Source organism: Colobus angolensis, unplaced genomic scaffold (assembly GCF_000951035.1).
Source record: "Colobus angolensis palliatus isolate OR3802 unplaced genomic scaffold, Cang.pa_1.0 Scaffold925, whole genome shotgun sequence".
Taxonomy (NCBI): Eukaryota; Metazoa; Chordata; class Mammalia; order Primates; family Cercopithecidae; genus Colobus; species Colobus angolensis.
This window is the reverse complement of record NW_012123210.1, coordinates 114,385-127,614: the sequence shown is the minus strand read 5'-3', so window position 1 is coordinate 127,614 and position 13,230 is coordinate 114,385. Positions and strand designations below refer to the sequence as shown.

General features: G+C 35.8%; 1 protein-coding gene across 2 annotated transcripts in view; it reads left to right on the top strand.

The window, feature by feature from the left end:
* Positions 1–13,230, top strand: part of LOC105504516 (cytochrome P450 2C9-like) — a 47,409-nt gene that overhangs the window by 31,915 nt on the left and 2,264 nt on the right. For both annotated transcript variants that reach the window (XM_011931975.1, XM_011931974.1), the window contains 2 exons: positions 6,893–7,080; positions 11,750–11,891. In XM_011931975.1, coding sequence (XP_011787365.1) covers positions 6,893–7,080; positions 11,750–11,891 — 330 coding nt within the window. The remainder of the gene's footprint in view (positions 1–6,892; positions 7,081–11,749; positions 11,892–13,230) is intronic.

Genomic DNA, 13,230 nt, shown 5'->3' with positions numbered 1-13,230 from the left:
CTCCCATGACATGTGGGAATTATGGGAGCTAGAATTCAAGATGAGATTTGGGTGGGGACCCAGCCTAACCATATCAGTGTCTATTTACCACATTTTCCTTGTACAATCCAATGTTGATGAGCACATAAGTGGATTCCATTTCTTCACTATTGTGAAAAGCACTACAGTGAACATATTGAGGTGTGTGTCTTTTTGAGAAAATAAATATTTTGGGGGCATAAACTCCCTAGTGGGATTGCTGGGTCAACTGGTAAGTCTATTTTAAGTTCTTTCAGAAATATTCAAACTGGTTTCCACAGTGACTGAACTAGTTTGCATACCCACCAACAGTGTAAAAGTATTTCCATTTCTCTGCAACTTCACCAGCATCTGTTGTTTTTGGACTTTTTAATATTAATAGTTGCTATTCTGACTGGTGTGAGATGGTACCTCATTGTGATTTTGATTTGCATTTCTCTGATGATTAGTGATGTTGAGCATTTTTTCATATATTCGTTGGCTGCTTGTATGTCACATTTTGAGAGGTGCCTGTTCATGTCCTTTGCCCATTTTTAATTTATTTTTTGTTTAATTCTTGTTGATTTGTTTACGTTTTTTATAGATTTTGGATATTAGACATTTAGGTCCTTTAATGTAGGAAGAGTACAGAAGACAGTCAAGAAGACTTTAACAAATTTCTAAAACACAGAGAGCATATAGAGGAATGATAAATCTGTACAGAGAGGATAAACCTGTAACCAAAAAGTCAGAAGAGAAAAATTTATCAAGGACGAAAAGTTAATCAGTGTCCTTTAAATCCCCCCAATTGGTATTTGGAAGTACCAAGGGTCAAAGATGGTGGAGAAAGAGACTGAAAAAGGAGGCTCTCCCTACCTACGTTTCCTCCACAACACTTTTCATCAGGTAACTAATTTTCTCCCACACGGAAAGGAGGCTTATTCTCTAGAGAAACGGAGTTTAAGAAGCCCTGTACTCAGGGACACAGGGAAGTGCCAGAAAAGGCATGAGGCGTAGGCTTGAAAGGCAAATTTGGTACGGATCTGCTCCTTGAATTCAAAGATTCTTAGCTCTTTTATTCATCTTGCTTCCTAAAATTCAGTAGCTAGCTTTATCCCACAGAAAGGGAACTGATCTAGAGGAAAGACATTTTTCTTTTGCTATCTTAACAGAAAATTATCTTCAATATCCAACAGAGTGAATGAAATGAAAACATATACTGCTAGACTCAGAGTTATGGAATTTCAGGCATGAGAATTAAATGGTAAATCACAAAATCTTTCAGAGCTATATCAGGTTATATTGAAAGAATTAGGATTCAGAATTCTCAAGAACTATTAATATTATCTTGTATATTAATAGAAATAGGGTGTTTTCAGACTTGCATGTTTGCCAAAAATTTTACCTTCTATTTTCCCTTTCTCAGAAAAATGTTGGAGAATGCACTTCACTCAAATGCCTGAAACCTAGTTAGAGAATGTCCTGAGCTCCAGCAATCAGGAAACCTCACATAGGAGAATGAGAGTGTCAGGGAGGCTGCATAGCACCAGACCTAGAAAACAACCACTTCAGAATGGACCTGGTGGATTATTCAGAAGTGAGAGGAGACAGCAAGAACAAGAGATGTGACAGATATTATGGGAGTTTCCAATAACTAAAAAAGAGTTTCAAACATCTGCCTGAACATTTGTAAATAATTCCAACTTAGGAAACAGAAAATTACAAATTGAAATAGAGACATGGTTAAGCCCAGGAAAGTACTAAAACATGTAATTTAATCATAGCTGTCTTACCAGAGAACCATATTTGTGTAGTCAGAATGATGTAAGCAATGAATACTGATATCATAAAAATTGTCATCTAAATATATTCTGGAAAAAAGCATGTGAAAAAGTGAGTATGTCTATCTGAGGGTGTGTTCAAATATGAGGTGAAGATGGAGATTGACATTCTCATCTCTCATAATAAAAAATTATTAAATATAATCTACAAAAGGATAAGTAAGAAATAGAAACAGAGTCTTTATTTAAAACTGTGAATGTATGTTCAGAAGAAGCTGCTAGAATGTTCAAAATGGTGGATTTGGAAAGTGTGCAAATTGCACACCATTGCAACTTGTGACCCTCGCCACACACAGATGCACAAATACAGTCATATATATGCATAAATCTGAGAGTATAATTTAATGTTTAAGCAACATATGTTATTTTGATATGACATTAATCCTTGTTTTTTTCAAGACAGTAATTTCGTGACTAAATTATATGCTTACTTTATGTTTTCAAACATTTTATTATTTTTATTTGTATTATCATATATACTAATGTATAATTTATACACAGATTCATCTTTTACCTTCTTTAATTTTTATGGGTACATAGTAGGTATAAATATGTTTGGGGGTACATGAGATGTTTTGATACAGGCATCCAATGTGAAATAAGCATGTCATGGAAAATGTGGTATCTATCCCCTTACACATTTATTTTTTGAGTTACAAACAATTCAGTTAGACTCTTTAAGTTATTTTAAAGTGTACAATTTAAATATTATTGACTATAGTCACCCTATTGTGCTATCATAGAGTAGGTCTTATTCATCCCCAAGTCCCTTCCCACTTCCCACTACCCTTTCGAGTCTCTGGTAACCATCCTTCTACACTTTATGTCCATTCGTTCAATTATTTTATTTTTAGATCCCACAAATAAATGAGAACATGCTAGGTTTGTCTTTCTGTACCTGGCTTATTTCACTTAAAGTAATGATCTCCAGTTCCCTTCATATTGTTGCAAATGACTGAATCTCATTCTTTTTATGGCTGAATAGAACTACATTGTGTATATGTACTACGTTTTCTTTATCCATTTGTCTGTTGATGGATATTTAGGTCGTTTTGAAGTCTTAGCTATTGTAAACAGTGCTGCAACCAACATAAGAGTGCAGATGTCTCTTCAATATACTTATTTCCTTTTATGGGGGTTATATACACAGCAGTAGGGTTGTTGGATCATATGGTTGCTTTATTTTTAGTTTTTTGAGGAGCATTCAAACAGTTCTCCATAGTGGTCATACTAATTTACATTCCCACCAACATTGTATGAGGGTCCACTTATCTCCACATCCTCACTAGCATTTGTTATTGCTGTCTTTTGGATATAAGCCATTTTAACTGGAGTGAGACGACATCTCATTGTAATTTTGATTTATATTTCTGTGAGGATCAGTGGTGTTGACCACCTTTTTGTATGCCTGTTACCCATTTAAATGTCTTCTTTTGAGAAATATCTATTCAAATCTTTTGCCCACCTTTGGATTGGATTATTAGATTTTTTCTATAGAGTTGCTTGAGTTTCTTATATATTCTGGTTATTAATCTCTTGTCAGATGAATAGTTTGCAAATATTTTTCTCCATTCTGTGGGTTGTCTCTTCCCTTTGTTGATTGTGTCTTTGGCTGTGCAGAAGCTTTTTAACTTGATGTGATCCCATTTGTTCATGTTTGCTTTGAATGCCTGTGCTTGTGGGGTATTGCTCAAGAAATTTTTGCCTAGACCAATGTCCGGGAGATTTTCCCTAGGGGTTTCCTACAGTACTTTCACAGTTCAAGGTCTTAGATTTAAGTCTTTAATCCATTTTGAGTTAATTTTTATTTATGGCAAGAGATATGAGTCCAGTTTCATTCTTCTGTGTAGGATATTAAATTTTCCCAGCACAATCTATTGAAGAGACTGTCTTTCCCCCAGTGTACATCCTTGGTACCTGTGTTAGTCTGTTCTCATGCTTCTGATATAGCCAACACAAGACTGGGTAATTTATAAAGGAAAGAAGTTTAATGGACTCACAGTTCCACATGACTGGGGAGGCCTCACAATCATGGCAGAAGGTGAATGAGGAGCAAAGTCACGTCTTCCATGGCAACACGCAGAGAGCTTTGCAGGGGAATTTCCATTTATAAAACCATGAGGTGTTGTGAGATTTATTCACTACCATGAGAAAAGTATGGAAGAAACCACGCCCATGATTCAATTATCCCCACCTGGCCTCACCCTTGACTTGTGGGGATTATTATAATTCAAGATGAGATTTGGGCTGGGAACACAGCCAAACCATATCAGCACCTTTGTCAAAAATGAGTTTGCTCTAGATATGTGAAATTGTTTGTGGATTCTCTATTCTGTTCCATTGGTACATGTGTTTGTTTTTATGTCTGTACCATGCTGTTTAAGTTAGCATAGCTCTGTAGTATAATTTGAAGTGAGATAATGTGATTCTTCCAATTTTGTTATTTTTGCTTAGGACAGTTTTGACTATTCTGGGTCTTTTGTGGGTCCATATAAATTTTAGGATTTATTTTTGCTATTTCTTTGAAGAATGCCATTGATATTTTGATAGGGATTTTATTGAAACTATAGATTGTTTTGATAGTATGGGCACTTTAACAATGTTGATTTTTCCAATCCATGAACATGAAATATTTTTCTGTTTGTGTCCTCTTAAATTTCTTTCCTCAGTGTTCTATAGTTTTCATTATAGAGATCTTTCAGTTCTTTGGTTAAATTAATTCCTAGGTATTTAATTTTATGTATGGCTAGTGTAAATGGGATTACTTTTTAAATTTCTTTTTCTTTTTGTTCATAGTTGGCATATAACAACACTACTGATTTTTATGTTGATTTTGTATCCTTCAACTTTACTATATTTGTTCATCAGTTCTAAGAATTATCTTGTGGAAGCTTTAGTTTTTTTCCTAGTATAAGGTTATATCATCTGCACACAAGGATATTTTGACTTCTTCCTTTCCATTTTGGATAGCCTTTATATCTTTCTCTTGTCTGATTGCTCTTGCTAGGTCATCCAGTATTATGATGAGTAACAATGGTGACAGTGGGCATCCTTGTCGTGTTCCTGATCTGAGAGGAAAGACTTTCCATTTTCCTCATTCAGTATAGTACTAGTGTGTCTCTCATATAGCTTTTTTATGTTGAGGTATGTTTCTTCTGTCTCAAGTTATTTTTCATGAATTTGTATGAGGAAAGGATGTTAAATTTTATCAAATCCTTTTAAAGCATCAACTGAAATGATCATATGGTTTTTAATCCTTCATTCTTTTGATATGATGTATCACACTGCTTTTTTTGCACATGTTGAACCATACTTGCATCCCAGGGATAAATCACACTTAGTCATTGTGAATGACCTTTTTATTGTATTGCTGAATTTGGTTTGCTCGCATTTTGTTGAAGATTTTTGCATTAGTGTTCATTAGGTGTATTGGCCTGTAGTTTTGTTTTCTTGATGTGTCTTAGTCTGATTTTGGTATCAGGGTAATACTGGCCTCATAGAATGAGTTTGGAAGTGTTCTATTTGCCTTTATTTTTTGGAATATTTTGAGTAGGATTGGTATTAGTTCTTTAAATGTTTGGTAAAAATCAGCAGTAAAGCTAGCCAGTCTTGGGATTTTCTCTACTGGGATACTTTTTATTTTTCCTTTGATCTTGGTACTGGTCATTGCATGTTTAGGTTTTGGATTTCTTCCTTCTTCATTTAAATTTTATTTGCTTCTGCTCTGATCTTTATTATTCCTTTTCTTCTACTAACTTTGGGTTTAATTTACTTTTGCTTTTCTAGTTCTTTGGGATGCATCATTAGATTGTTTACTTGTCAATTTTCTCCATTTTTGATATAAGCTCTTGTAGCTATAAACTTCCCTCTTAGTATTGGTCTTGCTGTAGTCCCTAGGTGTTGGTATGTTGTGTTTCCATTATCATTTGTTTCAAGAAAATTTTCAATTTCCTTTTTAATCTCTTCTTGGGCCCACTGTTCATTTATGAGCATATTTTTAAATTTCCATTTATTTGTGTAGTTTCCAAATTTCCTCTTGTTATTGATTGCTGGTTTTATTACATTGTGGTGAGAGAAGATGCTTGATATTATTTCAGTTTCTTTGAATATTTTAAGACATGTTTTGTGACCTAACATATGGTCAATTCTTGATAACAATCCATGTGCTGTGGAAAAGAATGTGTATTCTGTAGCAGTTGGATAAAATATTCTGCAAATATCTATTAGATCCATTTGGTCTATAGTGCAGATGAAGTTCAATGTTTTCTTGTTGATTTTCTCTCTAGATGCCCTGTCCAATGCTGAAAGTGAGGTGTTGAAGTCTCCAGCTATTACTCTATTGCAGTCTATCTCTCTCTAGTTCTAATTATAGTTCTTTTATATATCTGGGTGCTCCATTGTTGGTTGCATATATATTTAAAATTCTTCCATCTTCTTGCTGAGGTGACCACTTTATTACAAATAGTGATCTTTGTTTCTTCTTATAGTTTTTGTTTTGAAATCTGCTTTGTCTGTTTTAAATATAGTAACTCGTGCTCTTTTTTTCATTTCCATTGGCAGGTACTGTCTCATTCCATTCCTTTATTTTCAGCCTATGTGTGTCTTTATAAGTGAAGTGTATTTCTTTTAGGTGACAGGTTAATAGGTCCTGTTTTTCCATCCAGTCAGTATGTCTTTTGATTGGAGATTTTAGTCCATTTACATTCAGTGTTATTATTGACAAGTAAGGACTTACCCCTGCCCTTTTGTTATTTGTTTTCTGGTTGTTTTGTGGACATCTCTTCCTTCTTTCATTTCTTCTTGCCTTCCTTTATTGAAGATAATTTTCTCTGCTTACATGTGTACATATTTTTCTTAATGCCTACTTTATAGCAGTTACACATTTGTGCATCTGTAACAGTCCTCTCTTTAAGGTTGCATATACTTCCATCACTATAATTTAAATTTATAATGAAGTTTGGATACCTTCATCATGATTCATGTACCCCTGAATTGCTACAACAAATGTGCCATTTTTTCTCCTTTTCCATCAGTTTTTACTTGTGTCTTGTCAGCTAAAGTCCAGGAAGAGATTGAACGTGTGATTGGCAGAAGTCGGAGCCCCTGCATGCAGGACAGGAGCCACATGCCCTACACAGATGCTGTGGTGCACGAGGTCCAGAGATACATTGACCTCCTCCCCACCAACCTGCCCCATGCAGTGACCAGTGACATTAAATTCAGAAACTATCTCATTCCCAAGGTACGTTTGTTTCTCCTACACTACACCTCCATGTTTTTGAAGTCCCCAAATTCATAGTATCATTCTTATCCTCTACCATCACCTGGTGAGAGAAGTGCATAACTCATATGTCTGGCAGTTTAATTGGACTTTCTGTTGTTTCCAGCTTGGGGCTACAAAGTCTTGTAATAGGTTCTCGTGTCTGGCAGTGTGTGTTTTCCAGATTTATTATCTTTCTTCAAGATTGGTTTGGCTACTCTTAGGTGCTTATATTCCAAATACATTTTAAAGGTATTAGTTTGTCAGTTTCCCAAAACATTGGGCTGGAGTTTCTGTCAGGGTGACATTAAATTTGTAAGTCAGTTTGGAAAGAACTGAATCTTGACACGTTGAGTCTTTCTATTCCTCAATATAATTATGCTTCCAATTTATTTGGGGTTTCTTTTATTTTCCCAGGAATGTTGTGATTTTGTTGTCATGGCTTTCAAGTCTTTGGTTTTCCCTAGATAATTAATATTCTTGTTGTGGAACATAATTAGTTTTTATCATTCTGATGATGTTAATCTGTCAACTTTGCTAATTTTACTAATAACTGTTCATAATTTATATCTGGATTCATTGTAATTTCCGTGTACATTATATGTATCTGGGTTAATATTGTTTTATTTCTTATTTTCCATTTCTCATGGGCTTAATGTCTCTTTATTGCATTAATTATTGCATTGGCTAGAATTTCTAGGAGAGTGTTGGATAGAATTGGTGTCAGTGTGGATCCTTGTTCCTCATTTCTAATCTGCAGGAAGCAGTGGAAGTTTTCCATTTCAATATTGAGAATGATGCTTGAAGTAGATTTTGGTAGTTTCTTTTTTATAAGATTAGAGAAGTTTGCTGTCATATATATATGTCATCATTGTGTATAAAATCTTATCAATCAATTCTGGGCATCTATTTATACAATTGTGTGTTAGTCCATTTCCATTGCTATAAAGGAATATCTTTGGCTGGGTAATTTATTAAAAAAGAGTTTTATTTTGGCTCATGGTTCTGCAGGCTGTACAAGAGGCATAATGGGAGCAGGCATCTCTTCCTAATGAGGACTTCAGGTAGCTTTCAATCAAGGAATAAGGTGAAGGGGAAGCAAGCGTGTCACATGGCAAGAGAAGGTGTAAGGGAAAAAGGGGTAGAAGTGACTTTAAACAACCAGCTTGTGTGTGAACTAACAGAATATGAACTCACTTATTATCACCGGAAGCGCTTTAAGCCACTGAAGAATTCATCCCCATGTCCTAAATACCTCCCACCAGACCCCACCTACAACATTGGGAATCACAATGAGATGTGAAGGGGACAAATAGCCATTCAACATCAGATTATATATATTTGGCTTACATTCCTCACTAAATAGAAATAAGTATGCACATAAAGATGAACTGACCTTCTTCATATTGTTTAGGACTTCAGTGTTTACATTCACAAGAGATTTGGTTTATAATTTTCTTTCTCAGAATTTTCAAGATTTTTGATATTAAGATTATGCCAGCCTTATAAAACTAGGCAAGAAGTTTCCTAATGCGAGTCTGATTTTATTGCCATTCCTTCTCCCCACTTTCCTTCTTGTGATAACTTAGTTGTATCTTTGAAATGCCTGATAAATTTTGGTTAAATACCAGATGTTATATATAAGAAATTGCAGAATTGCAAAGGAGGTTTATATTCTTTAAGGAAAGATTCTTTCCTCTCCCATAGGCAGCCATAATGACTTAACACCTGTTGTCATGATTCAGAATTGGACGTAATGCAAAGACAGTCAAAAATTGAGTGTCAGTGTTAGCTTAGCTCTCTGAGTTTCTCCTGCCTCTGGAACCTTGAGACCAATTTTTATCTCGGTGGTTTTACAATGCCTTCTATCACATGGTTTCTGTATTTATCCAGACACACCAGTTGCCATCTCGAACCTATTTTTTCCAATTAAAACCAATATGTATTATTGGTAAAATAAAAAATAATATAACTGAAAGTTGTATTTTCAAGGGGAAAAAGCAATGAGATTGGTAAGGTTGCAATTACTAATGTCATTTTTTGAAGAAGACAGAATTGATAATTTACTGAGAGATTATGGGGCTTACCCTAATGGTCACTGATTTAGTACAAGAGATAAGACTTCAATGCACTCTGTTTTCACAAACAGAGGAGGTAACCAGAGAAGATCTTTGTTTCTCAAAATTAGGGTCTGAGGGTAATAGCAATGAAACTTACTTCTTCTCCTATAACTAATTAAATGAGAAATATACTGAAGAATCAGGCAGGAGTTGCCAATCTCCCCAGTTCACTGAATCAGCTTTGGTGACCTGCTGGAGGGGAACGTTGCATCTGATGAGCTTCTTCATTCACCCCCCTGCAGGGTAGCTCATGCTGTGCCTGGTGTCTTTTGAGCCCTGAGAAGCCAGAGCCCAAGGGAATCACCCATTGAATCCCTTCTTCATGGAATAGCCCAGTACAGAAAAATGCAACACTGTGTGGCCAATTCTACCCTCTTTACAAATCAGATACATGTGTTCTTCTGCTACAGGCTGGATCCATTTATCTAGCTGGAGATAATAGTCTGAGACAGGAGTTGGCAGACTTTCTGTAATGGGCCAGATAGTAAATATTTTAGACTTTTCCAGCCATGTGGTTTCTGTTGCAATTTTTGACATCTGCTATTGTAGCATGAAAGCAGTCATAAACAATCTGCAAATGAATGAGGATTGATATGTTCCAATTTTTATAGAAACAAATGTAAAATTCCCATAAAATGTTTGTTTCAAAAATATTATTTCTTATTTGCATTTGTTCAATGTAAATACTTTTAGCTCACATACTATGCAAAAACAGGTGGCAGGATGGACTTGTGCAGGGAGTATTTTTTATTCATGCCTAATATAAGAAATTCCTGTCCAGCAGAATTTTCTGCAAAGATGTGCGATTGATTTGTGCTTTTGTGTCCTATTTAAATAATATTTGTCAGCACAAGATTCCAAAGACTGGCTTTTAACTTTCCCAGAATTTTTTTGTTTTAGCTCTTGTATTTAGATCACTGACATCTTTCAAATTAATTTTTATTCATAATATGAAGTAATAGTAGTCATGCTTCAATGTCTATAAATTTCTACTTATTCGAGTAACATTTGTAGAACTAAATCTGCCTTGGCATCTTAATAGCATTTTAATATAGTACTTGTTTAGAAACATGCAAGGGAATATTTTTAAAAAACAAAATTATAGACTATTTATATAGAAAATTAGGGGGTAGAATTTTTCCTCACCTTTGTATTATAAAATTTTTTTAAATAAATAACATTACACACACATATGTGTATGTACATATGGCAGTGCGTATATATATCTACTTTGATATCTGTCCATCCATCTATTTATGCCTCAATACTTGAGTATGTATAGCACAATAACAATGGTTTTCTCCTACCTAATAATAATAGAATTCATACTGTGGAGTTATTAATACAATAATATTATTTACTGTACAGCTTATATTTAAAATTTCCCAATTTTTAAAGAATATTTTAATCACTTTTTTCTTTCAATTCACTCTCCAGTCAAGAAACAGGCACATAATTTCAGTATCCTGATATTTTCATCTCCTGTAATCAAGAAGAGTCCATTTCCTCTGTTTCCTTTCAGTATGTTGATCTCTGTGAAGAGCTGAAGTCATTAGTCATTTAAATTTTCCTGCGGCTCATTTTGTATGATTGTTTTCTAGATATTATATTCCAGTTATGACTTTGGCAAGAAAACTACATAGTGCTTTGAATATCCCACTGAATCACAGTGGTGAGGCAGGGACACATAATGTCACATATGCCATTATTGGTTATGCTAAGATTCTCACCTAATAAGTTGGAATCTGCCAGATCTCTCCACTGAAGGGGTTGTTTTTTATGTGTAAATGATGAAAATCTATGGCATGGTACTTTAAGACTGAACACCCTGCTTCCCAAATTACACACCCAATAGTTTTATCTTTCATTAATGATCCTCACCTGACCTGATGATCTTGACCTGAATGGTTACAAATAGGTGATTTTTCTAATTTCGTCATTTCTTCTGTATTTTTAAGCTAGAATAAATCTGTAATGAATATCTCTCCTGTATCTTTAAATGAAGACAAACAAACTGCATGACAATGACAAGAGCTCAATAGTTTTATCCTTGCCACTACATTTGTTACCATCCCAGAAGATGTCATTTGAAACTCAATCATGTGTTTATTCACAAATGCCCTGTGAACAGATACTGTGGCCATTTCCCGTGTCAACAGAGACTTCAACTTTAAGTCATACTCTACACATAAGGTTGGTGAAAACTGAAATGATGGAATAGGGGAGCAAGTGTGGATAGCCACTAGTGTCCAAGCTTGATGAAAAGGAGGACAGATTCAGAAGGTTGCACCCAAATATCCAAGTACTCTGGATTCAAATGGGATTGCAGGGCACTTTAGCAAGATTATTGTCCCTGGCCTTAAGCTCATGCCTCTTATTACTTGGTCTATTCACCTGGAAATGGTACTGCTCTTCTTTGGAACGGGATATCCTCATCTGCACATCAAAAGATTTAACTACATGATTACCACTCTGTCTTCAACCTTCATGACTTCTTTACAGCTCAGTTCATCTATGTCTCTTGTTTCTAGGGCACAACCATATTAATTTCCCTGAGTTCTGTGCTACATGACAACAAAGAATTTCCCAACCCAGAGATGTTTGACCCTCATCACTTTCTGGATGAAGGTGGCAATTTCAAGAAAAGTAACTACTTCATGCCTTTCTCAGCAGGTAATATAAATGTATTTCCAATGTGTTTCAGGGTATAAGACAACTTTTTTGATCAGCTGGAACTTACATCCACCTTCTCTGCAGTGGTACAATTACTCTTGGTACGTGATCAAGAGCACTGTTCTGAATGTCTATGTGCTCCCTGCTCATGATACGTCCTAATTATTGGGCCAGATTAGTGGGCTTTGGGGAGTTAATCCAATTCTTCCAAATTGAGAAAGCTGAAGTATAGGTTGGTTGAATTCTGCCTCTAGATACACCACTGAGGTACCCAAGAACTCCTCCTAGAAGATAAAACTAATTACCTTTTCCTCCCTAGCCATGAGGAAGTTATTTCACTCCAGAACTTCACTGAGTGTTTTCCATATGGTGTCCCTCACCCCCTAGGCTGGGCTTGTAGGATAAAATTATCCTCAAACACTGAAGACGGTTTTAAAAGGCTCACTTCTGAGTTTGGAAAGCACAGCAAACAGATCATTTTAGTTCAATAGGACTGAGGCTGTTATATAGGAAAGGATAAGCTGTTGGGAGTTGGGAGGTAGATGGAAAAGCTGTCTGCTTCTTGTTCTCTTATACCCCAAAGTGAGGCATAAGTAACATTTTAATAGCAGTAAAGACATTTGAGCTACCTCAAAGGAGGCAGAGAGGATGAAAAGAAGAGAAGGCAGGGCTATTAAAGGAGATAATGAGCCACAGGAGCAGGACATTGGCTCTAAATAACGGATATTAGAACCTTTGTGAAATAACCGTGGATGGGATGAGGGGAACATTGGGAATGTAGCAGGATACTCTGCAGTGATGCAGAGCACCACGCTCTTCCCCTAGTCATGGCCATGTATTTTGAATGTTGGATCTCCACACCCGAAATGTGTGTGCTGAGCGTCTGGTGATAGAATCTCCTTCCTTTATTCTGTGATCTTTGATGTCTGCTTTATATCTGGCACTGTAGATACCAAGACAACAATAAAAGAAATCTTCCTTCAAGCATTCACATTTAGCACATGTATTAGTCCATTCTTACATTGCTATAAAGAACTACCTGAGACTGGGTAATTTATGAAGAGAAGAGGTTTAATTCACTCACAGTGCCACAGGCTGTACAGGAAGCATGGCTGGGAGACCTCAGGAAACTTGCAATTATGGTGGGAGGCACAGCAGAAGCAAGCACAACTTTCCATGGCAGAGCAGGAAAGAGAGAGCAAAGAGGAAAGGCTACATGCCTTCAAAAAACCAGATCTCATGAGAACTCGCTCATTATCATGAGAACAGCAAGGGGGAAATTATCCCCCATGATTCTATCACCTCTCACCAGGTATCTTCCCCAACATTGGGAATTACA